The sequence below is a fragment of the Physella acuta genome, unplaced genomic scaffold (genome assembly GCF_028476545.2).
Source record: "Physella acuta isolate Inbredline_101_S28 unplaced genomic scaffold, ASM2847654v3 ptg000374l, whole genome shotgun sequence".
In the NCBI taxonomy this organism is placed as follows: domain Eukaryota; kingdom Metazoa; phylum Mollusca; class Gastropoda; family Physidae; genus Physella; species Physella acuta.
The window spans coordinates 265,817-293,691 of NW_026731893.1; the positions used below are offsets into that span (position 1 = coordinate 265,817).

General features: G+C 32.9%; 3 protein-coding genes across 7 annotated transcripts; 2 read left to right on the forward strand and 1 right to left on the reverse strand.

Moving 5' to 3' along the window:
* The first annotated feature begins 1,357 nt into the window (after positions 1 to 1,357).
* LOC131941824 (calcium channel flower homolog) lies at positions 1,358 to 7,903 on the forward strand. Of its 3 annotated transcripts, none has more exons than XM_059301373.1 (6): positions 1,358 to 1,409; positions 4,777 to 4,938; positions 5,185 to 5,257; positions 5,872 to 5,997; positions 6,278 to 6,385; positions 7,228 to 7,903. In XM_059301373.1, exons 2-6 carry the CDS (start codon positions 4,800 to 4,802, stop codon positions 7,328 to 7,330), a joined length of 549 nt encoding a protein of 182 aa, XP_059157356.1. In that variant the 5' UTR covers positions 1,358 to 1,409; positions 4,777 to 4,799; the 3' UTR covers positions 7,331 to 7,903. The 3 variants fall into 3 exon arrangements, with proteins under 3 accessions (XP_059157356.1, XP_059157355.1, XP_059157357.1); XM_059301372.1 differs by lacking the exon at positions 1,358 to 1,409 and adding an exon at positions 1,698 to 1,764; XM_059301374.1 differs by lacking the exon at positions 1,358 to 1,409 and adding an exon at positions 1,718 to 1,764 and having other exon boundaries at positions 4,758 to 4,938.
* Positions 7,904 to 15,815: 7,912 nt separating this feature from the next.
* LOC131941826 (protein RRP5 homolog) lies at positions 15,816 to 21,724 on the reverse strand. The gene has a single exon (XM_059301375.1). It carries the CDS (start codon positions 21,385 to 21,387, stop codon positions 16,477 to 16,479), a length of 4,911 nt encoding a protein of 1,636 aa, XP_059157358.1. The 5' UTR covers positions 21,388 to 21,724; the 3' UTR covers positions 15,816 to 16,476.
* Positions 21,725 to 21,791: 67 nt separating this feature from the next.
* On the forward strand, positions 21,792 to 27,559 carry LOC131941828 (zinc finger protein 780B). Of its 3 annotated transcripts, none has more exons than XM_059301376.1 (3): positions 21,792 to 21,967; positions 23,256 to 23,332; positions 23,614 to 27,559. In XM_059301376.1, the coding sequence occupies exon 3, from the start codon at positions 24,002 to 24,004 to the stop codon at positions 27,545 to 27,547; it is 3,546 nt and encodes a 1,181-aa protein (XP_059157359.1). In that variant the 5' UTR covers positions 21,792 to 21,967; positions 23,256 to 23,332; positions 23,614 to 24,001; the 3' UTR covers positions 27,548 to 27,559. The 3 variants fall into 3 exon arrangements, with proteins under 3 accessions (XP_059157359.1, XP_059157360.1, XP_059157361.1); XM_059301377.1 differs by lacking the exon at positions 21,792 to 21,967 and adding an exon at positions 22,029 to 22,091; XM_059301378.1 differs by lacking the exon at positions 21,792 to 21,967 and adding an exon at positions 22,042 to 22,121.
* The last annotated feature ends 316 nt before the right edge of the window (positions 27,560 to 27,875 follow it).

The following is a 27,875-nucleotide window of genomic DNA, read 5'->3' on the forward strand; positions in this document are numbered from 1 at the left end:
AGTTATTTAAATAGTAGTGTATTGTTATATATTTAAAGAAAATCATTTATTTTTTACTTTTTAGTGCATTATTACATAAAAGCTTCTTGTTAAAACGTTTTTTTAAATGAAAAAATATTCCCGTACTTTAATTTTTTACTTTCTCCTATACGAAGTATAGAGTAGGCCTATAGAGAAAGTATTGTAATCGTGCACAAAAATCACATGCAATTTTGACAGCTTTTCACCGCTTTACACCTCAGTCCTTCATCACATCAGGAGTATAGAGGACTTATTTGAATCGGGCATAAATTATAAATCCAGATGTATCAAAATTTTGACGTTTTATGCATAATCCAGTCGGAAAAAGTGGACCTTGCAATTCTGTCCGTATGTCTCTGTGTGTGTTTATGTGTGTGTGTAAACACGATAAATTGAGTTACAGCTAGGTTGATGAAATTTCATATATACGTATTATATCAAATTTGTAGTCCGATAACCGGAAGTGGAACTTATCCTTCAATTTTTCAAAAGCCTATAAATTGAGTACTGTTTGGGATAGATAAATGAAATTTCGCATCTAAGTAAAATTTTGAGTAATTTCCGTTGACCGGAAATAGTAATTTACGCTATTTCCGATTTCTCAAAAACGCATGTAAATTTCTAAAGTACTAATAATATTCCGCACTGTTATACACATTTCGTTTGGCGTTCACGTGGTGCGCAATTCTTTTTTTCTACGCGATTCTATTCTATTTTAAAAGTTTAAGTAATTAACAATGGATTAACAATAATGTCTATATCCCGAGTTGCCATCCCCCGTAGCGTTATATAAGAATATTCTTCTTTATGTTGATCAGGGTCGGTAATTGTACTAGTCGTGTGTAACGTTACAAAGGAGGGAGAGGTAAAAAATCGCAAAATAAAAAAAAATAAAAAAACGTGACGTCGTTTGCGATATGGATGACCACAGTGTAAATATGAATACCGTGACTTATTTAAACGTTGAACTGGCTTTAAAAAAAAAACATGAGCTATGAGATCTACCGTCTAATTTTTTTTCTTTTAGTTAAAAAAAAAAGATTTATTTTTTGTTGAGAATACGTGTTTAATTTTTTTTTTTTTTTAAATAGGCCCTCTTTGATGTAAGCGTCCAATTGGACCCCCCCCCCCCCCCCCCAGTCCCCCACTCGCCCATACGCGTCCACGAAAATCGATTTTTGTTTGGACCCCTCCATCTGGACGTCATAAATTGGATGATAACTTTTGAATACGGTTTTTTTTTCGTACATATTAAATTTAGTTAGGCCTAAACTTTAGAATTATGCGCAGCATTTGATTTTGAATTACAATATATTTTAGACTGCTACAAACTGTGATAATCTAGCCACGTCCCAAGGAAAATTCATTCATATTGCCTGTTTGTTTATGTCAGTATTTGTTTGTAAATTACTGAACTAGATTCTAGATACATTAGAATTTGGGTTAACAAAATGCACAATAGTACTTTTTTAATGAAGTAAAATAATAAATTAGGTAATTCAAATAGGTATTGTTTGATGGCCTTACGTTTATTTGAGACCATTTTTATTTTCACTCATCTTTTCAAGCGATTAAAAATATTCTAATAATTTTTGAATAATTAGCCTATTGGCCTAAAATTTGCCAATTTCCAATAAAAGTAAAGGTTTTTGTTACCTGGTCAATGGGTATTCACCGTATTGTAAAAATAGTAAATAAGTTATGGCCTTAGTTGGCCAAGTATTGGTTAACAACGAAAACCATGTATGTTAATTGTTATCATCTATCGTTTTGCGCTGTATCAGTATGACTATGAGACATGAGACTATGAGTTCAGTATGATAAAGTCTAGATCTATTAGTTAGATCTACATCACATCTAGTTCTAGATCTAGATCTAGATAATCTAGATCCAATCAATTCTAATCTAGAGTAAAGTGGCGTCTGCGGACAGTTGCCTCTGTCCGGCTCTGTGCGGACACCTTGCTGTTTTTCGCTTAAAACAATAATTGTATGAATGTTTTATAGGAAACTAACGCAAACAACACAAAGCATGTCCATTTTTAAACACATCTGAGTCCATTTCTTCTATTTCACTCAATAGGGAGATTAATTGGAATTTTTCAAAGTTGCGATGTATGACGTTTTATGGTAGGAAACCTCATCCGGATGAAGAGCACTAGTCCCCGGATTAGAGGAATAAATCGAACCAATCATAGCTTAGTTAACTGGGTTAACTATAAATAGCTTATATATATATATATAGAAAGCTATAAATATCATAGTTAAGGTTGTTTAAGCCATCTTAGAGGAAAAATTGGGATGTCCGCATATTTTTTGAGGGTTAACCTTTTGCGGACACTAATGAAAAATCAGAGTATATTTCTTACACTTTAAGTAAAAAGGAGCTTTAAACTAATCTTGATACTCCAGATTTATATTTAAATTAAGTCTAAATCTAGATCTATTAGTTTTTAGTGATGTTTTTAGGTTTTAAAAATATTTTTGATCATCAAACGTGTCTACTAAGCAAAAAGTGAAATAAAATCTCAACTGGGTCCTGAGTTTCTTTCAGGCATCACTTTAATTTAATTAAAACTTATTTCATATTTCTTCATATTTTTTGTTTTCCAATATATTAATATATAAAACAATCAACAACACTATTTATGTATGTAACATGTTTATTTCAATCATTTAAATAGAAACAAAATGAACAAAATATGCCTTGTCCGCATAAGGAGCAAGTGTCCGCACAGAAAATAAAATGTAAAAAAAAGTGCACTTACTGTCCGCACAGAGTCTCACCACTGAAAATGTTAATACATTCAATGCTATGCGTATGAATACAAAATGAATCAGACGTGATTAAACTAGAAAGGATGCGGAGTGAGACGGTACTTTCGGTTTGTTTCTATGTGAAGCGGTTACTGAATGGCGCTCAATGGAAATCGGCACTTCCGATTTTTTTGCTACGACTGTCCGCAGACGCCACTTTACTCTAGAATCTAGATCTCCATTCACTATTCAGATTCAGTATTATAATTATAGTTTTAGTATTATTAAGTATTATATTAATATATCAGATTATATTTATATCTTGATCTAGTAGTAGCCTACTTGTGGCCAATGTGGGTGCCTTTGCTGAGTTATCAGGAATATCAGGCTTAGACAATACTATAATTAACTAGGCCTATATAGTATGGAGGCATCTATTCGGACCCGGGGTCCAATAGCCACGGCCGCTATCGGGACCTGGGTCCTAATAGCCTCGGCCGCTATTGGGACCAGCCAATAGAATTGTTAAGATTTAGTTATACAAAAGTTCTTTTAAGATGCAGAATATATCTTTTCTGTTGTGATTTTTTGTCCTGGTAATTCTAAATGATTTATTCATTATATTGAGATCTTGCTTTAAATACCCGATATCATTACTGACAAATGTTATGATGAGCGGGTGTCATTAGGTCTAAAATATAATTATGGCCTATGGTATGAACTTCTATGGCAGAGCAAATTTTGAGCGCGCATGTTAAAATGTGTTTCATTTATTTTTGTCTTCTGTTAAACGTAATTTGATTTCATAGGTCTATCCGTCCATATATATATATATATATATATATATATATATAAAATTGTATTAAAAAAATGCTTTATAGGCTGCAGACAGCTCCCGGGCCGGTTTTCTTGACCACGAATATCTTGCATGCTTTGTAGTACGCTTTAATAGCGTACACAGTGTCTGTATTTTTCTTGCGCTGACTAGAAAACGCGAGCGGGCGATCAATGAAGCAACGATGTTTTTATAATTGGTGTGTTTAAAAACCTAAATCTAGAAAGAAAAAAATTTATAGGCCTAGTCAAATCTATTTTTAAAAAAATAATTTAAAAAAGACACTTTTGCAAAAAATGCAATGGAATGTTAAACTTAGATAAATACACTTTACTTCACGCAAAAATGAGAGCTTTGATAGGTTCCGATCCCGTAACTGATCAAGAATAGGGAGGTACTGCGTTCTCCACTCCACCACGACGGCTTACAATGATTACTAAATATGTAATGATTTTGTATATAGAGCTAAATATAGGGTTATTTAGAAATAGCAACACAAGAACTAACGCTAGCTAATCCGCATAAATAATTACAATAAAAGACAATAAAATACGAGCAAATCCACAAGAAAAATCAAATAAACATAAAAGGTATAATTTTAATACAGGTTGTACAAGTGCTTAACGAACTTAATGCCGTGTCCCAATAGCGACCGAGGCTATTTGGACCCAGGTCCCAATAGCCACATCCATATAGTATATAGATCTAGTATATAAGGACGATATTTTGGGTTTGATCACAGATTCCTTCATCCATTTATTTATTTATGTCCACAAAAAGTATGGAGAGCCTCTTATAGAGATGTCCACAAAAACATGCTAGTTCTCTTCAAGTATACATTCACAACTCTCTGTTTCTCTTCTTTACTTTTCACTTACTACAGAGGTATTAATTTTTATAAATAAAGATACAAGGATTTACTTAGGCCTAAAATGTAATTTGTAAACATTGCTTTTTAAATGTATTACAAATTATGTGTGTAAAAGCCTAGAAGTATATTGAAGTTAAATCAAGCATGTGAATTTCACATGGGCCTGTACCCCAAACTCCTTTAGTCCATATTTATCCACTATATATGTGATGTAGCGTGATACAAATTATTTTCTATTTATGTAAAGTATGAAAATATGTATATTTTATTTTAGATTATTGTATCTTATCCAGTGACATTTTGAAAGTGTGTAATAATGGGACAAACAACGAGTGGCCAGAATTTTGCTGCTAGCATGGTATCTCAGGGGCACCCTGCTGGGCAAAAACCAGATGATGGCGTTACATGGTGGTGCAAAATCTTAGCAACAACATGCTGCATTGTTGCAGGACTGAGTGAGCTCATTTTTATAGTGATAATTAGAAAACTCAATAATATACATTGATCATGAAGCTAATGAAATATTTTAATCCACACTATAAAAAACAACTATTTTTAAAAATAAAAATACTGACATCAAAGTTTACATTATTTAATTGTAATTTCTACAGATAACTTTCTTACTTAAATAATCTTAAGAAGAAAAATAGTAGTTTCTCTTCACTAAAAATGTTAACATGAAAATTCATATTTTGTTTTAGCTGCAATGTTAACAGGGCTGTTCCGCCTACTAACTTTTACACCATTGTGCCTTGTTGCTGGCATTTTACTCATGTAAGTTTATTTTATTTGTTAGTTAACAAATATGTCATGTTTTTTTTGTTTTTAATTAAAAGCTTGTGTATACATGAAATATTTAATCAAGACTCTATACTTTATTCTTTCATTACAGTTACAGGCCTAAGGGGTTATCAATTTTTAAATGATGTCCACATAGGTGTTAGGGGGAGGCAGTGTTTCTGCTTCTTTTGGGCATCTCTCTTTCTGCAGTCCTCCCCCCCCCCCCTCCCCTTATAATTGTAAAAAAATGCATAAAGCAGTATTATAGATATTTTTGAAAAAATTACATTTACTAATTAAATGTTTAAGTATTTAACTCTGATTTATAATTTAAAACTTGATCAACTCCCTACTATAGAAAAATAGTTTAAAATACAAAATTAACATAATTTAATTTACCAACATCTAGTTCCAAGTTGGGTGTCTGTTATTTTACTTTGCAAACCTGGCCTTGTGGTTTGTAAGAGTTTACTTTAAAGGCATACAATTGGGCTCTCCTTATTGTTTCTGATATGACATGAATTTCTAACATGTCCCCCTCTCCCACCTCACATAGTGATGCCACTGTCTAATCTAGGGTATTCTTTATTATTGCTCTTTTGCCGTAGGTTGTTAGGTTTTGGAGTCATCTTACTAGAAGCTCCTTGCTGCTGTCAGTTTCTTGATTTTATTCAGCCCATTAGTCGCTTCAGTGAAAGAAGGTCATACTGGCAAAAGGCATTTGCATATGCTCTGTAAGTATATCATTTTTTTTAAAATTTGGTCTATAAGGGTATACATCAATTAAAGATTTTTTAAATAGTGCTCATTATGTCAATTTTTATTTAAAAACAAATTCTCCTTATTATATTTATTTACATTTTAACAATTTCTCTTTACTTAAATTTCTATTTTAAAAAATCTATTTTGTAAAAAAATTTCTCATTGTAATTGTATGAATGTTAGATTTTTTAGGAACTTAAAATGCAGTTGAAATAAAAAAGGTATTAATTAAACATAAATTTTGTTTTTCAGGCCTGCTTTCATTCCTCCCATATTATGTTTCTCTGTAACTACAATGTGTGGCAGTGCCCTTTTGATTGCTTCTGGAGTTGTATATGGGCTGATTGCTTTAGGAAAGAAGTAAGTAAATAACTCCAAGAAATATCTGCCTTTTTTTTTGGTGCTGACAAAATGTTTAGTCATTGTGTTTTAATTATTTTAATTGTCATTAAATATAGATAATTTAGGGATGTGACTTTTCTAATTATACGCTGATTTCCAAATTTTTCCAAAATTCAAAACTGTTTAAAAAATTGTAATTGTTACCTTACTATAACTATAAAAGTACATCTCCCTAATGCCTTTCTAAAAGTATAAATGACAATGTGACTTGGCTACTAATTACTATCAAAATGTTTTTGTTGCTCAAATGTATTTTTTTCAAGTATTATTCCCAAAACACCATTTACTTAAAATAAATAGTAGGTCCTATCATTCTAATTTTATTTTTTTTGGTTTTTGGTATTTTCCATCACCTTAACTAAAACTAAAAGGTTAAAATTACAACTGGAACTGGATAAAACTTACTGAGTCTGGTCCGAAAAAAATCTAATATTTTTTACGGTTTGGTCACATCCCTGATAATAACAGGTGTAACTGTAACAAAAGTTTTTTCCCCCTCTATAATAATAACTTTTATGATTTCCTGATTTAATATTCCTTGTGCATTTGAATAAAAAAAATCACTTGTTGTCACATTAGCAAAATAGTAAACAAATATCCTAAGCTTCTTCAGTACTATATATTTAGTAATCATGTGCTTCATTTGTTATTTACTTCGGGGTGTGAGTCTATGCCCAATACTCATGCAACCTCCCCCCCCCCCATTCACTTTATGTAACAATTATCTGCTCATATCTTTACATTAAAATTATTTGAATTCTTATATTGATATATTCATGTTTAAATTCTATTTGCTTTAGGGCTGATAGAGATATTATGCTGTCGAGGGCAAGGGGCGATGATGTGGAGATGAAAGAGACTTTAATAACCAACGAGGTGACGCCAGTTCCGGCTAATCCATAACATGATCAAATTACTGCGTTAAGTTTACTGTGATTTAATGAAAGAATAGATTCAAAGTGGCACAGGCATCTATTATCATTGCTTCAGATCTGCGCTTTTATCTGCAAGTTTGCTCATGTTCATATATCTAAAACTCCTGTGTTCTCATTTTGGAAGTGGTAAATTTAACATTAAAATTGTATTTTTTGTTGTTGGAAAATATGATGGAATCGGTTCATTCTGAAGTAAATGAAGTCTTTATACTACATTCCAAAATGTAAACAGAGTAATTGTCACAGAGAGTAATCACAGATAAAGCATTTATCACATAGAATATGTAAATTAAAGATCATCTATATCATTTTTTGGCTTTGCTGCTAAATGAAAGTGCATGCTAAAAAATTTTTCATATTTTAAATGAATTGAGTGTTTTAAAATGTCAGTGATTTTAATTTATTATGTCCGAGCTAAAGTTTTGTGTATAATTTAATGTTATGAAACAATATCTGACAACTTCTGTAACTATTCTGCTCCTTTCTGATACTGTGATAGTCAGCTTACACCTCAGACATGGCATATTAATGTTTCTTTTAATTTAAAGTTAAACATTAGAATCTTATTTTTCATTTTATTCATATTATATCATATTCATTATTTATTTTTTGGGGAAAAAATGTTGGTTAGATTTTAAATAAGATGGCAAGTTTTTAAGACCTTTTAATAAAGAGCACTTTTAGAAAAAATGCTAATGACATTTTCATTCAAGTTCAAGTAAATCAGTTTTACAATAATTAATTAACTGGTTCTAGGTAGTTAAACTTTTTTTTTTCATTATGTCATTATTTGATGACAAACAGCCTAAACAACTCTGTGATTATTGTTGTACTTTTTGATATTCAATTCAGATCATACTATGATCTATTTTCAATGATTTCATGATTGTTTTTAAATGTTTTTACTTGTATTTTTTAACTATTCATTTTTAGGCAATCTGGCAATTTAATAGCTCATGACTTTTTTTTTCAAAACAAGTGCATAGGTTATTTATTTAGTTTTGAAAAATATTTTACTTGTAATTAAACAAATTTACAAAACAAAAAATGTAGAATAAGTAAAGTAAGAAAATTCTAAATAATTAAATTAAATTATGTGAATTAACTTTTAATTAAGGTATTAATGCACAAAATTCATTTTTGAAAATATATGATGGTCTCCACTTTTTGTGGTGCTATTTGTGTGACTTTTTGTGTATTAATTATTACATTACCTATTATATTTTTAAGTGGTCTGAGAATGAACTAGCATTGTTGTAAGTGTGATTACTTCTTTTGAGTAACTATTAAATGTCTTGGTGCATTTAAAAAAAAAAGATACTACTACAATTTTTTATAATTAGCAATTCTAACAGTTGTAAATTTCCTCACTAATTCTATTTATAAGAGTAGCAAAACCAGTCTGATGACATGCACGAAAAACAGCTAACAATATAAAACTGAAAAAATTATTGTTTCCCTTTCCACCTTGTTCTTTGTTTTTCTTTCCCCTTAGAGACACAAGAAAGAACAATTATAATATAGAAGAAATGTAATTTAAAAAGGAAAAAAAAATTAGATTTAAATGCTAAGTTAGAAATCAAAGTGTAGAAGTATCCCTGGATCTATTTTCTAATTATTAACTGGTATAAGATTAAAAAATAATATATGATAATTGAATCCAACTGCTTTTTTTTTTGTTAGATTGTGAACACTTTTACAAATTTGTATATTTTGTAAAAGTATTTTACTTTCTTCAGCTAAATTTGTTGTTTGTTTAACCAGCTCCCCATTTATTTTATATATCAACATTATAAAAATTGGTTGATTGTATCAATTTATTGTCCTTAATAGGATAATCCGTATTTACACAATTGACTTGCTATTTAGTTTTTTGCATGGTTTCTGCTTGCAACAGTTTGTCAATATTCAGATGCATGTTATTGTGGGAAATAATAATAAATGGAAAATACACAGACTACAATATTTTATAAATTTGGGTTTTTGAATATCAAGGGTTTTCTATATAGAAAATGACTTTCAAATCACAAAGGTTTTTGTTTTGTAGTTGTAGTTATTAACATCATTTAAACTTATCTTTGTGTGCTTTCTGTTCTGTTAAAATTTTTTTTTTATAAAATACCTTTTAAGACCTGATACTAAGTTACTGTGTTAGTACTAAACTAACAAGTTAATTTGTCAATAACTATTTAACTAGTTTAGAAAAAGCATCTAACTGTAAATTGTTAGTTTTCAAAAGGCTTTATGGATAGGTTAAGCTTATTTGTGAACTGAAAATAAAGAATACAAATTTTTGTAGACCAACAAGCTACTGTACTAAGTACTATATATATGTTTAGGTAAAACTGGCAAAATAGTTTAAGACTTCATTTTTAATGCATAGTTCATCAAAATGTTCTAATTATACTGGACCATACTTTAGTATAGTCCGTAATATTAGATAACATCAAAGCTAACTATCAGACTATATGCTTTAAATTTAATTTATAACTTAATCATTATAAAGCTCTTCATTTTTGGGAAATGCTGTTTTCCCACAAAATCCACATATTACATTTTTAAAAACAAAAAAAAATTGTGTTTTGATGTGTATTTTTTTCTGTGTTTAAGGTACAAAAGTGGCTGTTTTTTTTCACTTCGCCATAACTTACAGCTTCATAACTATCAAGTATCATGCGATTTTAAAATTGCTATGTTTATCATCCATTTAAACTGTTTAACAATATCACTTATTAAGTTACTTTGTATATTGAAACATTTTGTCTCATAAATTGTTATATTTTATCATGAGGACTTAGTATCTTAATGAAACTGCATTTTTGCACAAATGGTTTTTTAAAATTATTGGTGAATTTTTATTAACAAATTATGATTATTAATATAATATTAAATAAATTGATAAAAGCTTCTGAATTAATGAAGGTTGACAAACATTTTCGTCTAAACAAAACAATTATTATTCATTTCTTGTCACAAATAAGCCTGTAAATCTTGTCACAACATTCCCTGTATTTCTAAAGAAAGTTTATTTTATAGGTCATACAAAATCAGAACACTAAGTCTGTGCTGTCATTTATTTTTTAATGTTTTATGACAAGTCAGTTCTAAATCATTTCTTTTACAATATTCTAAATATTCATTATGCTTTTTACTAACATGCATGAATTTAATCTCATTAAATATTCAGCATTAGCCTTGGTTTTTAAGTTTGTATTGTACAGACAGGGGAAATTTTATTTTTTTATGATAGTCTTCACAGTGAAAGATGTTTTTAAAGTCATAAAATAATTTAGAATTACAAGTAGCAAATGAGTCACAATGACTTTTTTCCCCTACATGGTTTATTGATGTTATTGTGTTTGATATCTTGTGTACCAGAGGGAATGCTCAGTGCAATATAGTGAATAAAAAGTGAATTGCATAAGAATAACAAGTTTTTTATCCTTTTTATTTATTTTTGGTACTACAGTGTTTGTCTTTATTAATAATATGAAAACAAAATCAATTATATATCTACATAAGTAAGCTTTTACATAGGTCACAATATGTTTGCTTGAGGTCATATTTAGTTACACATTTTTATAGACCTCCACCATAGTGATTTCTTTTAGTTACAAGCATTGAATTTTAATTGCTATAAAAAAAATGTCAGTTTTGCTAATGCCTGGTGAGTTTGCCCCAAAACTTAATTTAAACCAAATTTTGGCATCATCACATTTCCAGTATTATTTTTGTTACTTTGGTTGCTAAAAATTTTCTTCTCATTAGCGACAATCGCTTTTTGTTTAAGACGTACTATTAATCAATTAAACGGTTTTGATTATGTTAGGAGAAAACAAAATAAAATCATCTAATGATAGATTGCTATATTTAATAACAGAAGGGGAGATAACTAACTACACGCGATCACCCTAACAGTCTGGTGAGCTGTGGTGAGAACGTTTATAAAGTTTGAAACTAAGGGGAGGTAACAAGATAAAGTAAGCTGTCTGTAAAATATGTCCTTATACGGCTGCTTTCACAGGGCAGATAATCGTCTTTCAGATATTACGAGCTACGGATGGTGTTTTAAATCAAAATATTTTTAAAAACTTTTATAGGGACAAGGTTTTAAATGCACTAAAAAACGAAAATGTATATACTTTAATAAAAGCTTTGCTCGCTTTTGAGCTCTTTAACATATTTTAGCCTCAAAAGCTTTTATTTTTAAAAAAGTAATTTAATTTTCTTATTTTCATTGCATTTAAAATCTTGTCGCCATAATGGTTATATATATATATTCTTATTTCAGTGCATATAAAACCTTGTTAATGCTCTTCAAACACATAACTTACCAAAAACAGCACTGGTGCATTGGCAGTTAATTTGAAAGCAGAAGAAGGGTCCAAAATACCACCCATACATCCTAGTTTTAATTAACAAGCATAAACGCCTTGTTGGCGCCAAAATATTTCTACCACTGGTACTATAGAGCGCTCACGCTATGAAGGAGCGGCCAATAACAAAAAGTTACCAGCAAGGCTACACGACTGTCGATAGTACGGGATGCAACTCAGACACCCGATAATTCAAGAGTGCAAGTACGATTGTATACATACAACAAGTATCTAAACCAGCCAAGTTGCAACGCCGATAAAAATATCATGTAAACAAGCTCGCACGATCAGCTGAAAGCATTAATAAGAACAGATCTGCACGCCAAATTGGGCAATGAGTGAACAAGGCTGCAAGTCACGTTGGCTACACAGGGACACCTAACGCGATAGAGCTCAAGTAAACAGTACTACCTAAGCTGACGGAGAATCGATAATTGTTTGCAAAAAAAACGGATCGGAGACTGATAAACATGGGTCACGCAACCGGACGATATGCTGGTCAATGTCTACCGGACTCGAGGACAGTAATCGATACATAATCCACTATCTTGACAAGGCCGTTGAAGACCTTGACAAGAAGTGATGGGCACAGCAGCTATTGTTTATGTAATTTGCACGGACGTCGCGGAAATACATCACCGAAAATCACTCGCGCTTTGTTCGAGTAAGTTAATAAAAGTTCACAAACATTCGATCACAGATTCGACATTTTACAAATTTTTTTAGGGTAAAGCGAATAAATAATATCCTCTAACTCTAATGATTTTTACAAGCTTTTATTTAACTCACTTCCTCGTCATTCTGTCTGTCGTCAGTCGTCAGTCTAGACGGAAACGCAGGAGTGAAAATTCGGACAGTTCTACTTGACCGATACGATTCACATTTGGCACGTGGGTCAAGACATGAAGACAATGCAATCTGAAACTAAATTTGACTTAATTGGATGCCTAATTGATTTTTTATGAATTAATTAAAATTTGGACCGAATTAGTAGGCATATCTAGCCAACCACACCACACGCGTCATCAATAGCTGCGCCATCACGACCACGTAATGGCTGCGTTCAAAAACCATTGCGCGCCTACTGAACGTGATATTCAGTAGGCGCGCAATGGTTTTTAGTCATGTAACTCTATTGTAGATAAAACATGTAAAGTACTGAAAAAAAAAATTCATAAAACACGTTTTAATAACAAGCTTTTATGTAACGATGCACTAAAAAGTAGAAAATAAATTATAGACTACTATTTAAATAACTATAAAGAAAAGCGTGGGTGTCTTCCTTAACATTAGTAAAGGTATCCAATAGATACTAAAGTGACCCACGCTTTTCTTTATAGTTATTTAAATAGTAGTCTATAATTTATTTTCTACTTTTTAGTGCATCGTTACATAAAAGCTTGTTATTAAAACGTTTTTTATGAATTTTTTTAACTATTGTGTTTCAAACAAAGATGAGTAAATACAAGCAGCGCTTATCTTTAATATACTGGGAGTGATCTCTCCAGGGGAGGAACTACAGTGCCGCCAGACCCCGCAATGCGGGGGGGGGGGGGGGGGGCAATTCCGACAAAAAAAACAATGAATTTTCTTTTCATAAATAATGTTTTTCGTGTCGTGCACCTTGATAGTGGTTTTGTAAAAAACAAACAGTGATTGTTCTATAGTAACTAATACACTCTTTTGCGTAGAAAAATATTATAAAATCTACATGAGCTGTAGTATGAAAGATAGGCAACGTTCAGACTACTTCCATGACTTACTGCCCTTCATTAAAACACGGGTGCCCATGAAGCTCATTTAAATAGTTTTGTACTATGTAAATTAAAAAGCAATTTATTCTATTAACTATTATCTAAATAAGGCATACTAAAGAATCCTAGAGCTATAAAAATGAATGTATTCAAAACTAATAATATAAATACAAAAAAATCACAAAAATAAACATAACGCGAGAAACCATTGCGCAAATCAAGCTTACGTGTTTATATAATTTTGGCCAGCTTGCCAATTTTTTTTAAAACAATTTTCGGTAAACATGAAAATGTTTAGGAAGAGAACCACGCTTTTCTTTATAGTTATTTAAATAGTAGTCTATAATTTATTTTCTACTTTTTAGTGAATTATTACATAAAAGCTTGTTATTAAAACGTTTTTATGAATTTTTTTTTCAGTACTTTACATGTTTTATTTACAATAGAGTTACATGACTAAAAACCATTGCGCGCCTACTGAGCGTGATGGCGCAGCTATTGAACGTGATGACGCGTGTGGTGTGGTTGGATAGACATGCCTACTAAATTCGGTCCAAATTTTAATTAATTCATAACAAATTAAGTAGGCATCCAATTAAGTCAAATTTAATTTCAGATTGCATTGTCTTCATGTCTTAACCCACGTGCCAACTGTGAATCGTATCGGTAAAGTAGAAGTGTCCGAATTTTCACTCCGGCGTTTCGATCTAGCTAGACTGACGACAGACAGAGGAAGTGAGTTAAATAAAAGCTTGTAAAAAAGGAATAAAATTGTTGAAATGTTAGATTTAAAGGCTAAGTTAGAAATCCAAATGTAGAAGTTTCCCAGGATGTATTGAGTTAAAGTAAATGGCAGACACAATTTTCTATTGTTAACTGGTATAAGATTAAAAAATAATATATGATAATTAAATCCACAGTGATTAGCGCCAACTGTTGTTTTCTTAGTTAGATTGTGAACTCTTTTACAAATTGGATATTTTAAAAAAGTATTTTACTTTCTTCAGCTAAATTTGTTTTTAGTTGCTTAACCAGTCCATTTATTTTATGTATCAACATAAAATACTGGTTGATTGTATAATTGTCCTTAATAGGATGATCCCTATTTACTCAATTGACTTGCTATTTGGATTTTTGCATCATTCAGTTGCATGTTATTGTGGGAAAAAATCATAAATTGAAATTACGCAGACTACAATATTTTATCAATTTGGGTTTTTGAATATCAAGGTTTTCTATATAGAAAATGACTTTTAAATCATAGGAAACAAAAAGGTTTTTGTTTTGTAGTTATTAATATAATTTAAACTCATCTTTGTGTGCTTTCTGTTCTAATGTTTTAAAAAAAATGTAATGAAAACCTTTTTGACTAGTTACTAAGTTAGTACTAGACTTACAAGTTAATTTGTCAATAAAGTAAATAACTGGTTTAGAACATCTCTAAATGTAAATTTAGTTTTTAAAAGGCTTTATGGACTGAAAATAAAGAATTAAAAAAATTTTCAGTTTAGACCAACAAGCTTCTGTACTAAGTACTATAAATGTTTAGGTAAAACAGTTAAAGACTTCATTTCTAATGTATAGTTCTTCAAAATGTTCTCATTATACTGGACCATACTTTAGTATAGATCTAACATTAGATATCAAAGCTAACTATCTGACTAGAATATGCTTTAAATTTAATTTTTCTAACTTAATCATTATAAAGCTCTTCATTTTTGGGAAATGCTGTTCTCCCACAAAATCAACACATTACATTTTTAAAAACATAAAACATTGTGTTTTGGTGTGTAATATTTTTTTCTGTGTTTACAGTACAAAAGTGGCTGTTTTTTTTCACTTTGCCATAACTTACAGCTTCATAACTATCAAGTATCATGTGATTTTAAAATTATCATCCATTTAAACTGTTCAAACAATATCACTTATTATTTTGTATATTGAAACATTTTGTCTCATAAATTTATATTTTATCATGAGGACTTAGATTTCTAGTATCTTAAATGAAACAGTGCATTTTTGCAAAAAAAATTTTAAAAATTTATTGGTGAATTTTTATTAACAAATTATGATTATTAAATAAATTGATAAAAGCTTCTGAATTAATAAAGGTTGACAAACATTTTCATCTAAACAAAACTATTATTATTCATTACTTTATTGATAATAAATTAAATAACAATTGGATCACCTATCGTAGCCATCTTTTAATTAATTTAATTCTCCACCCCAAGTGTCACCAATAAGACCCATTCAACATTTGCCATAATTTTAAAGAAAGTTTATCCTTATATATAGGTCATACAAAAATCAGAACACTAAGTGTGTGCTGTCATTTATTTTTTAATGTTTTATATTTATATGTTTAATGACAATTCAGTTCTAAACAATTTCTATTACAATATTCTAAATATTTATTATGCTTTTTACTAATTTGCATGAATTGAACCTCATTAAATATTAAGCATAAGCCTTGGTATTATTGTACACATGATGGAAATTTTATTTTTTTATGATAGTCTTCACAGTGAAGATGTTCTTAAAGTCATAAAATAATTTAGAATTACAAGTAGAAAATGAGTCACAATGATTTTTTCCCCCTACATGGTTTATTGATGTTATTGTGTTTGATATCTTGTGTACCAGAGGGATTACTCAGTGCTATATAGCGAATAAAAAGTAAATTGCATTATACATTTTTTATCATTTTTATTTACTTTTGGTACTACAGTGTTTGTCTTTAATAATAATAAGAAAACAAAATCAATCATTTATCCACATAAGTAAGCTTTTACATAGGTCACAATATATTTTGCTTGAGGTCATATTTAGTTACACATGTTTAATAGACCTCCACCATAGTGATTTCTTTTAGTTACAAGCACTGAATTTTAATTGCTACAAAAAAAAAATGTCAGTTTTGCTAATCCAAGGTGAGTTTGCTAAAACTTAATTTTTAAACAGAATTTTGGCTTCATCACATTTTAAGTCTCCAGTAAGGTCAAGGCTAATTCTTTGACTTGCTTGACCTGCTCGTCAGAACCATGGGTCTCCTCAAACCTGATAAACTTTTGAATTAAGAAACGTAATCTCTTAGTGTTGAGTTTTTGTTTAACGGCACGCTCCATTATTTGCCTAGCTCCGCTGATGTCTCCAACTTTTGACACCATATCGACATACACTGACCACAAGTCAGTCCTGTTAGGGTAGCTGGCTATCAAGTTTTCAAACATCGTACGCCCACACTCAGAATCTCCATCAGAAAATTCACAGTTGGCGAATTTCGTGATAACTTCAATATGATCCTTTTTATCTAAGACACAGGTTGCACGTTTCAGCAAGTTTCTTGCAAGCTGCAATTTTCCTGTTTTATACAGAAACTGGCCATACGATTTCCATATCGCTTTGTTGTGTTTAAACTTGTGACAGAGCATCTGATAAAGCTCATCGGCTTCCTGCATCTTATTATGAGAGATGTAAATGTCAGCCATCTTTAAATAAATGTCTACCGGGTTATTATAAATAGCAGCACGTTCCAGAAGCTTTTTCACATCACTAATATCTCCATACATTGTTTCCATGTTCAAATACGCCAGCCAAACATTCATTTTTTCTTGCTCTTCCCTGAATGTAATTGTATTTAAAGCCTTTTCTGCTACTGTCCTAGCTTTGTCAATTTCACCAAGTTCGATGTGAAAAGCCATAAATCGTAGCCAGATAAGTGAGCTGTTGGGCGACTGAAGAACAAGTTTTTCAAAATCATTAGCACTTTGTGGTGTTGCTGTTCTATCCAACTGACTTTGTTCAAACTCTTGGATTAGCTTTTCTTCATTATGCTTCTTTCTTTTGTTTGCTTTGGAATTATCAACTTGAATAGAATCATTATCATTTTCAATTTCTTTACTATCTTCAACTCCGGCTAATTCTCCTTCCCATGAAAATCCATTAATATTAAGCCTGTTTGCAGTATTCTCTTCAGACTGAATTGTCTCTTTAACCGTTTCAGAATTCTTGGGTACAATTTTCTTTTTAAGTGGCTCTTTCTGCAGAAAAATGTTTTTCTCTTCAGATTCTGAAACTTCTCGTTTTCTTTTCCTTACTTTTTTAACTGGCGCGTTGCTTTGGTCTACTAAAGACAGGACACACCTGTCTGAACCATCTTCCAAATTTTTAACCACACATGTAATATACTGCCCCACATAATGAAGAATGGTTGGTTTTTGGTACACTACACCTAGTCTGCCTGATGCTAATTTAACACAGAGACAAGAGCCAGGCTTGAGCTTTGTGATTTGAGCGATTACTTTCTCTCCTTGCACAACAGTTCTCTTTTTTCCGATTAGTGAAAGTGCTATCTTTTCATCTTGTATTTCAATTACTGTTGCGGTGTATCCTTGCCCAGGTAAAAAGTGACCGCTGGCATTGTTGATAACGTTGGTATCATCAGACAAATGAAAAAAATCAATGTAACCTTGTTGAGTTAAACTCAACTGTGCCCAGACTTTGTTCTTGGACACTTTGATAACAAACACAAAAACTTTGTCCCCTTCTTTCACATCCAGCTTAGAAATTAAATCAGTGTCCATTTCATTCAGGATTCTGCTCTCTTTCAGACTACATTCAAGTAGTGTTTTATTTGGCTTTGGGTCTGTGATGGGCAGATAACTGTGGGATTTAAGATCTCTCAGTCCAATTATTTTCACATTGAGTGTCTGTTCAGGATGAAATCGTAACAATGGGTTTTCTCCCTCTTTTAGTTCATCAGCCACTTCAGTGATGTGAATACGTCCCTGAAGTCTATTTGATATGATGTTAATTTGAAAGGAGTGTATGGCTTTAATTTTAGCTTCAATCAGCATCCCTGGTTTTAAATCATGACTTTGGGAACCTTTTTTCATGCTCTCTTGCTTTGGCATATCCTTAACTTTGAAAACCGCCAGCTGATTTTCACCAAAAGTGTCTTTAAGAACCACGTCAGAATAATTACCAATTTTAAGAGATTTGTTGACTTCGACATCATTCATGTGCTGCTTTACAGGAACGTAAACAAATTTTCCTGCGCCATGACCACGTAATCCCATAAGCAAAAACTCTGACTTTATTAAGAGGATCTCAGCCTTTAAAATCTGTCCCTTTTTCAGCTGAGTTTTGATATTTTCCTTTCTATTTGCTACACTTTTGACGACCTTTGGTTGCAGAGATAACTCAACGCATGGAGTAAGTGGATCAACAAACAGTACTGCTGCTTTGTATGTGCAGCCCACCTTGGGTTGAATTTCTCCAAAATGATACTTAGTAACTAAAGCTTTAGCACCAGACTTTAGATCACATAGAATCCCTTTCTTCAGGACTGAGGAAACAGTCACTTCTACTATTTCACCCACCTTCAGATTTTTATACACTGATAATTCCTTGTGTTCAGCATACAGTAGCGTTAGTGCACATTCTCTAGCTGAAAGATAACTTTTGAGTAGTTCCAATGATTCATCACTATTCCCTTCAAAACATTCGTTTATGTGGATGCTACCTAAAAATCGCTTTTTCTCAAAATCAATTTTGGAAAGTCTACAAATAACTGTTTGACCGGGAATAAACAATTCATTCAAGTTGACTGGCTGAAGGTAAGTTAATGTCTTTGCTGGAATTAAGCCAATATGTCCGTTAGCTAATTCTAAAAACATTCCATAGTCTTGATGATTTTTTATCACACCAGGTAAGAGCATGCCAGTCTTCAAGTCATCAAAATTTTCTACAAGCTGATTTTTTTCTGCCGCATTCATTAAAGATTCCTTCACTGTAACAATGGTTTTCTGATCATTACTGAAAATGGCGACTTTTTCAATCTTTTGGCCAAGAGTGAGTGAGTGTTTTCTCAGCTCTTGCACATCGCTGAAGTCTGACATATGAAAAAATGGGAGGTGTGCAATGTGCTTGCTGGGCAGTAGCATAACTTGTACACCAGCGTTTTCTATGTGCATTACCTTAGCCTCGGAGAACATGCCAATTTTGAAATCAGATGCTGCTTCAGTCAAACCTTTATCTTTAATTGTGGAATTCTGACCAAAATTAAATGACAGTTTCAGTTTTTTTTCTTCAACATTGTAGTGCACAACATGACAACGAATCACTTGACCCTTGTAAAACAATGAAGATGGATCAATTACTTTCTCAGTGCTCATGTAATTACGAGTTACATAACCCTTTACATTATTGTAAAAAGACACAATGACAACTTTTTCCTTCACAGACACAATAAAGCCTTCCAACTCCATTTTAGGTTGAAGCTGTGTGTATTCAGATAAAATCGAAAGCTTAGACTTCAATAAAGACTTTTTGTGGGTCAAAAATACTTTCGATTTCTCTTTGTCTATTCTTAAGACTCTGCATTTTAACTTCATGCCACTTTCAAACTTTTTGTCAGGATGCTTAATGGGTACATCAGCTAAATGAAGACAAGGAATAAATGAAAATATGCCTCTAGATAGCTTTACCAGAAGTCCATTAGAATTCACTTGTTTCACAACAGTCTCTACAATATCACCAACTTTTACATCATCTATTGTCATGAATTTTTGTTCAAGAATGTCCTTTTTTAGTGACACTAATGCCAACGCATCCATAAAACTAAATCCCAACACTCGACATTGAAATGATGCACCTTTTTGAAACTGCGTAAGATTTACATTCTCTTCTTTCTTATCATTCAAGTGACTTAGTGAAGCAAAACCACTGATACTTCCTGGTAGCTTGAAAAAAACACCTCTCTTGCTGTGAGTAAATGTTACTGTTGCTTTAACAATACTGCCAATTTTGAGGTCATTAAAAAAGTTTATTGGGCCACCATCAAATTTTAGTAGTTTTGGGAGTGCAGTGAAATGTATCACCTTGGTGTTATGGTTGATATACAAAATCCTTAGATCAATCTCTTTCCCAACCATATAATGAGAAGTTGTTTTAGGCAGTTGAGAGCTGTGCACTGTACCTGTGTATGTCCTGACAGTTACTTGAAGACCACTTGTCAGTACCTGTTGAATTATTCCCTTGATGCTCATTCCTGGTCTTAAGGAATTCAGATTAGTTGTTTCATCACACTTTGTGTTTTGAATTATTTTTGGATCAATAGTGACATTGACTACTCTTTCTTCTCCAGCTTTTAAATGAGCACCATCATTCATTTGAATTACACTCCACACACAGCAGCCAACACTTAATGGTGATCCATTGCAATACAGGGTAACAAATGCATCTGCATCTTTTTTAGCTAAAAAAGCCTGAATTCCTTTCACACCAAGATCTACCATATATCCATGATCTTCAACACTTGCTATGTTCCCAAATACAAGTTGTCCTTTACTTATTGTCTTAAGCGACAGCTCGCTGTTGACTTTTGAAGGATCACAAGAGACCTTAATTTGTTTTTTCTGATTTTCTTTACCAACTTCTAGAATAGTGACAGGCAACAAAAGTCCAGGCTTAAACAATTCTGCTAGTGATTTAACCTCCTCGGTAACAGCACTGTCATCAGAATTCGTAAGAATCTGCAACTGTTTTGAGTAAGCAGCAGATATGTCTGTAATAGGTAATGTTGCAACACCATTGCCAGGCAATGACAGTGATAATGAGTATTCATGCACCTGTCGAACACATGCCAGCACACAAACTCCCTCTCTTAGATCTTGCTGAAGTGGTATTTCAACCATGCTATCCTTAGGATTCAACTTGATTCTTTTGGCAGATTTCTGATTTGAAAGGTCATGAAGTTTTCTTTTCTTGGGTTTTGAAGCAAATTTTGTTTGGTGGACAACATTCTCCTGTCTAGAAATTGATTTACTATGTAGAGATTTTTCATGTTGTTTGCTAGAATTTGATTTACCACGGGGAAAGTCTTCTGCCATTTTAAATTCTAGATGTAGTCTAGGCCTGTAATCTACTTTCGATAGTGTACGAGTACGAGTCTACTAACACAGTACACAGCCACTCGCTCTTCTTACACGTGACTCGTTAGATGCAGGTTTCAGTCTTTTTCTACTGAATCTTGAATTCGAATAATTAAAAAAAGTGATATAGAGTCTAGATGTAATCTAGATCTAAGTAGATCTAGGCTTATCCGACATTGTTTATATGGATCTAGATCTAGATCTAGCAAACTTGCATTTGGTTTTCAAAAAATTGTTTACCAATCTGTTTACCAAAAAGTTGGAAACAACAGAGGAAATGAGAATTCAGGCGTGCTAGGTCTGAAGATAAATAATAACATTTTCTACTGCTAGTGCTACTCTGAATTTAAAAGTTTGCGCACTGGTCGGTCATTTCCGGTATAAATGAGGAAATTAATATTAAAAATGTGTTTTATTAATAATGATTCTTTACTATTTTTTATGCATCAATGAAGTACGAACTGTTGGCTAATAACAATTCTACGTAATTGACATCTCATAACCTATTTGACAAGTCAAGAAATCTTTTATAAATAAGGTATAACGAAAAAATATTTCGCCATCCACGCACCCACTTCTCGGCCGCCGCCGCCATGTCACCGCCCCTGACCTCAATTCTTAGGATCCTCCTTTTTAATTTTAACTAAAAAACTTTTATCACTGTAGCTAGCGTAACATGTTCTTTAATATTTGTAATTTATCGTCCCTTTATGAATAAGATTTTTCATAATTCATTAGGCCTACTAGATCTCTAATCTATGTCTAGTAACAGTAGTAACAAAAAGTAGTAATACTTGTGTTTACCAAAATCCTAGACTAGAGTGAGTCTAGAGACTCTAGTCTAGAAATAGTCTAGATCTATCTACTATCTACTAGGTACAGTTAGTTTTAGTAACACATCTGTACAATCTAGATTAACTATTTGAACCCTTAGCTCCTGCCTGTAAAAAAAAATAGTGATAAGCGCTAATCTATCATTTTAGGTGCGTAAAATCAGCCGAAGCTATTCAAGCTAGATCTAGTAATGTGCGAAAAAGTTGTCTCATTGTTATTAAGGCTTTAACTTAAAGTTTAATAGAAGTATATTGTGATATATATTATATGTGTGTCCAATATTATAGATAACTGAATAATAAACTAAAATCAATGGCTAAATATAGAAATTAGCTTTAAATTTAAACAGCAGTGTTTACTTTGTGAGCAGGATTGGATATATAAAAAGCTGCCATCTGTAAGTTAGAGTGGTTTCCCCTGAATCTCTAACTATAATTTTATTTTTAAAAAAAGATGGCTTCTAAAGTAAATGAGCTTGGTTGCATCTGATTGAAAACATCGCTAGTCTTTATTTTTTACTGAACAGTTTTAATGCAATTGTTTAAAAACAGGTACATTAATGAAACTTTGAAATATGTTTGTAACTTTCAAAACATCAATCCTACTAAAAATATGAAATAATTACTAAAATTTAATGAGTCACCTTTTTTTCACATTTCAGTCTCGGACGATTTTACATTTTTATGTACCTAAAATGATAGATTACCCGATAAGCAAATGCCTCAATAAGTTTGTTAGATCATCATAGTCTAACTTCATTAGGCAGCTGATTCTGGAAAATATCTCGGCATGGTTAATTCCACACAATCCAAATTTTAGCTTTTAAATTTGAGATTGTCAAAAAAATATTGTAGGCCAACACTACACATAGACTTATCTATTTAGTTTTTAATGTTAAGAATAATTTGCATGGTTAGAACATTAGTAGACTACAGTTTTATTGTTTTCTTTTTTAGCCTTTAACACAATATTTTTACAATGATTTATTTCAGAACTATACAATATGTCGCCAAAGATGGTTGTATTATCAAAAAGAAATATTATATTCCACTTTAATGGGCGTCAAAAGGTAAATTTAAATTAAATTTAGTCACCGTTGTGTTGTCTCATTTTACATCTTAATCCTCATATTTTGTTATTAAAATATTTTTAAAAATTTTGTCTTTTTTGTCTTTCAAACTGCTAAATAATAGTTTTTTTCAAAACCATGTCTACCCTATCTTGGTAGTTTAATTAATGAACATGTACGAAAAATGGCATAGCTTGTATTATAATAATTATATGAACATAAGCCAATTTAAATACTTACTTCAAGTTTTGTTAAACCTTTTTTCTTTTTATTTCTTTCAGAAACTTTTCACACAATGATTTTGTAACAAAAACTGTGATTGACTATTGGATGAGAGGATTAAATTCTCAATGGAAGCTTGTGCCCAACGAAAAAAAATGAACAAAAAGGATAGGGATGAATTTTCCAGAAATTGTGCTTTATTACAGTTTTTATTTGATTTTTGAGTATTAGTTTTTTAAACTTTTCTACTAATGCAGTTTTATAAAAATCTTCATAAGATTTTATATAAAGGAGATATATTTTATTCATGGATCATATTGCTTTGGTTTAATAGTATGTTGTTGTCAGTATAGAATATAACCTTTTCCTAAGCTTTTTAAATATTTTTTACCACTGTGTTTATAAACTAGACAAATTATTGTGAACTAAAAAGCTGTGTTGTAGAGGATGGATTATACAATGGACACCTTAAGTTTAGAAGGTGTTCGGCAATATGGTGAAAGGTATGAAGCTGCGGTAAATAGTGATACAACAATGGAGCTGGGTGAAAATTTTTCTCGTACTGTGCAGAGTAACGCGATGAATAAAATGGGGGCCGAGCCAGATTCTCAGAGGACTATTTTAAAACTGGATTTAAGCAAAAGTATTGGCAAGGACTTTCAAGCTTCTTCCTCAGTTTATGATGCACAACAAAGTTTATCTGCTGATCTTTTACCAGCGCAAAGTGAGGCTTCAATGCAGCGGGCTATGTATTTTAACAATGGAAGAGTATCATTACCGTCGCATGATGGTATTAGCGAACAACTTAGAGTTCCAGAGAAACAGACTTATTATTCAGATGGTAGGCTTATTCCAGAAAATTTAGCAATTGAAGAAGATGAAGCCGAGGATAGGTTAGCTTCATATTATGAAAATAATGGGAGATCGATAGAGAAAACTGAATTGGTAGATCAATCACAGAAAATTGTGCGAGGAATAGGTGGTCCTTTCGTTTCTGATTTTCTTCAAGAAATTACCCAAACTAAGGACATCAATTGTATGCAAGATATATCCAGAGTTACCTCTAGCAGTGTTAATCAAGGTCAAGAAGGGGAACAAAAGTTAAGTAATAATTCCGAACAGCCTGATCCATCACTTGGTGCTCAAGATCAGAATTCCAATTTTGCTCAAAATATGCATGAACCTGGGACAAAGTATGCTGAGAACTTCCCAAACAGTGTTTCCCAGTGTCAGGATAGTGCATTCAATGATTCCTCCGTCAAAAACAGTACTAACCTGCAGATGAAAAATAACACCGAGATCAGTTTTGAGAGTAGCTATGCAGATGTAATACCCGAGAACCTGTCTTCTTCACATGTGGATACAGACACTGACTGCAATGGACATTCCGAAAAGCCACCTTCACAAGCTGATGCCAGTGAAAGGTCTGGGGAATCAAACTCAGGTAACAAGGAAGCTGTGGTCCCAGTTGTCAAAAGGACTAAACGCAAAAGAGATAAAAGCTTGGTGCAGCAGCATCTACCTTATAAGAAGTCTAAATTTACTGAAGAAGATTCAGAAGAAGATGTTGAAGAAGGTTATGAGGATAAAGTTTATAAAGAGTTTGATGAAAGCACAGAGGATGAAAAAACTAATGACGTCAGTGGGGACCTAGACCATCATGAACTCGACAACAGCCGTGAGTTTGATGATGACGATGAAACACAGTCTTCAGATTCTGAGTTCTCTCTCTCTAAACGATACAACAAAAAGAAATTCAAATGCAAAATTTGCAATAAATCCTGGAAATTAAAAAAGGATTTAAATAACCATATGAAATCACACCCATCGGCAAAAAAATATGCCTGTTCGGTGTGCAACACTAGCTTTCAAACAAAAAGCACCCTCTCGCAACACATGTCGACTCACGTTGACTCCAAGCCCTACCCATGCCCTGAGTGTAATGTCATTTTTCAAAGTACGGCTGATCTTAAGGAGCATAAAAAAACACACATCGTCACCCGGGCCTTCAAATGCTCAGAATGTACGTACTCGGCTAAACGCAAAAAAGACCTAAGAAAACATATGCTTGTCCACTCTGCGACAAAAGACCACTACTGCCAGTATTGTAAGTTCTCCTCTAAACGGAAATACAGTTTACTCAGGCACATGAAAACAGCCCATTCGTCCGAAAAGCTGTACGAGTGCAGCATTTGCAGTTTCAAAACAAGTGCTGTTGACAGTTTTAAAGTTCACGTGGCTATGCATGCATCCACGAGGACGGTGGTTTGTATTATCTGCGGTACTGTGATCAGGAAGAGGCCCACCCTGATTGAGCACCTGCTTGGCCACACAGTGGACCCAGACCAGGCGTGTAAGGAATGTGATGAAGTTTGCTCCACCACCTACGAGTACATGCTACACCTTCTGTCCCACAAGGAAATAGATACCACGGTGTCTGAAGATTTGACCCAGTCTTCCATATTTGATTTAAGCGCTTCCGTTGCTAATGGAAGTGCAGAGTTATCTTACCTTGGTTCTGATTTCCTGGCTAGGCATAGTAAATTGATTATGGATACGCCGACAATGGAAGTGAAGATTGGTAAAATGTCAGATGTTGCTTCCCGATTGGCTGATATGACTAAGGTGATTTCACTGTTGAATGAAAAAAACAAAGTTGTTCTTCAGCTTGGAGAAATATCCACCTTGGCAACTGAACTGGCGGTTTTATCTGGCAATGTTTTGCAGTCGTACAAAAATATGTATAATATTTTTAGCGGGACAAAAACAAAGTCAGCCTCATCGTCATATGAAGCAGATGAGGATACTTCATTGATGGATGATGATTTTGGGAATTTGAGTGCTGTACTCAATATGACAGCATCAATTAAACAAGAATTGCAGGATGGTTTTCCAACATCTGAGAGTGAAGCTGGGATGCAGATTCAGGTTGATTTGAATGGAGAACCTGTTTCCTGTATCCAGAAAGAAGATTCCTACAGGAAGTCCAAGCTAGGGGACAAGAGCTTGAAATGCAACCGCTGTAACCTTATGTTCACGGATACGCGTAGCCTGAAGCGCCACCTGATGGCCCACGATGATGTTCGCCCGTACGCCTGTGAAAAATGTGGCCAATCTTTCCGAAGGAATGAACATTTGAAGAAACATATGGTAACTCACTCAGACGAGCGACCGTTCACCTGCAAAGATTGCCCTTATGCAGCTAAAACAGAACATCGGTTGAAGATTCATATGCTTTGCCATTCACAGACCAAAGCTTACTCCTGCCATCACTGCACATACACAGCAAGAACGAATTACGAGTTGAACCATCACATGAAGAGACACGAGCCAAGGAGCTGTTCCCAGTGTAACTTTGTTTGTTACTCCCGCCCTGAGCTTAAGAAACATGTCTTCACACATTCCTCCTTTGACTGCAGCGAGTGTGATTTTAAAACCAACGACCGAGCCGAGTACAGCAAACACAGTAAAAAACACTCCCTGGTGCAGCACCTGTGCTGCGAGCTCTGTGGGTATTCCTGCGACACCATGAAAAAATTCAAGTACCACAAGCTCCGGCATGAGAATAAAACACCATACCAGTGTCAAGACTGTGATTATAAATGCAGTTCCAGGGCCAGCTTTGACTGCCATCGTCTAAAACACGCTGGGCTGAAGCCATACCTTTGCTCCTTCTGTGGCGCCGCCTTCAGGAAAACGTCCCACCTGAACCAGCACCTGCTGATTCACAAAGACGAGAAAGCTTTCAAATGTAGTGAGTGTGGGTATGCCTGCAGGACCAAGCACAACCTGAAGGAGCATGAAATGACCCACTCAGGGGAGAAGCCTTTTGCCTGCAAGTACTGCAGCTTTTCTTGTCGTCGAAACAAAGCCTTACAACTGCACATGCTGAAGCATGAGAGCCACAGCATGGTACTTCCACAGATGCAATTGCCATTGTTGCAAATGACCATGCAGATGCCAATGAACCTTCCACTTATGTCACCTTTGTAAACTTACTTTTTTTTTTAAAGTTTTCTTTAAGATAAGTTTTTTCTAAAACACGGTTGGATGTACTGTTACTGGTACTAAAATTTAGACATTATATTTATTAAATAAATCTTTTTGGGGTGGGATAACAATATTTTTATTAACTCTCTTTTCCTATATATATTTATTTCAATTTTTTTTACTTTATCCATATATGTTTAAGCATAATATAAAGATGCATTTGAAACAAACAAAATTTTATATTCTATTTACTCGGACTAAATGTACTTTGTTATTAAAATTCTACTGAAATAGGTTTGCAGTAATTTGTCTTTACATATGAGAATACATA

Bases quoted from the DNA above. Each gene is read 5' to 3' on its own strand.
- LOC131941828 (XM_059301376.1), top strand. From the start codon at position 24,002: ATGGATTATACAATGGACACCTTAAGTTTAGAAGGTGTTCGGCAATAT.
- LOC131941824 (XM_059301373.1), top strand. From the start codon at position 4,800: ATGGGACAAACAACGAGTGGCCAGAATTTTGCTGCTAGCATGGTATCT. The intron at 5,258-5,871 runs GTAAGTTTATTT...CTTTTGCCGTAG, and splicing joins GTTGCTGGCATTTTACTCAT to GTTGTTAGGTTTTGGAGTCA. The intron at 6,386-7,227 runs GTAAGTAAATAA...TATTTGCTTTAG, and splicing joins CTGATTGCTTTAGGAAAGAA to GGCTGATAGAGATATTATGC.
- LOC131941826 (XM_059301375.1), bottom strand. From the start codon at position 21,387: ATGGCAGAAGACTTTCCCCGTGGTAAATCAAATTCTAGCAAACAACAT.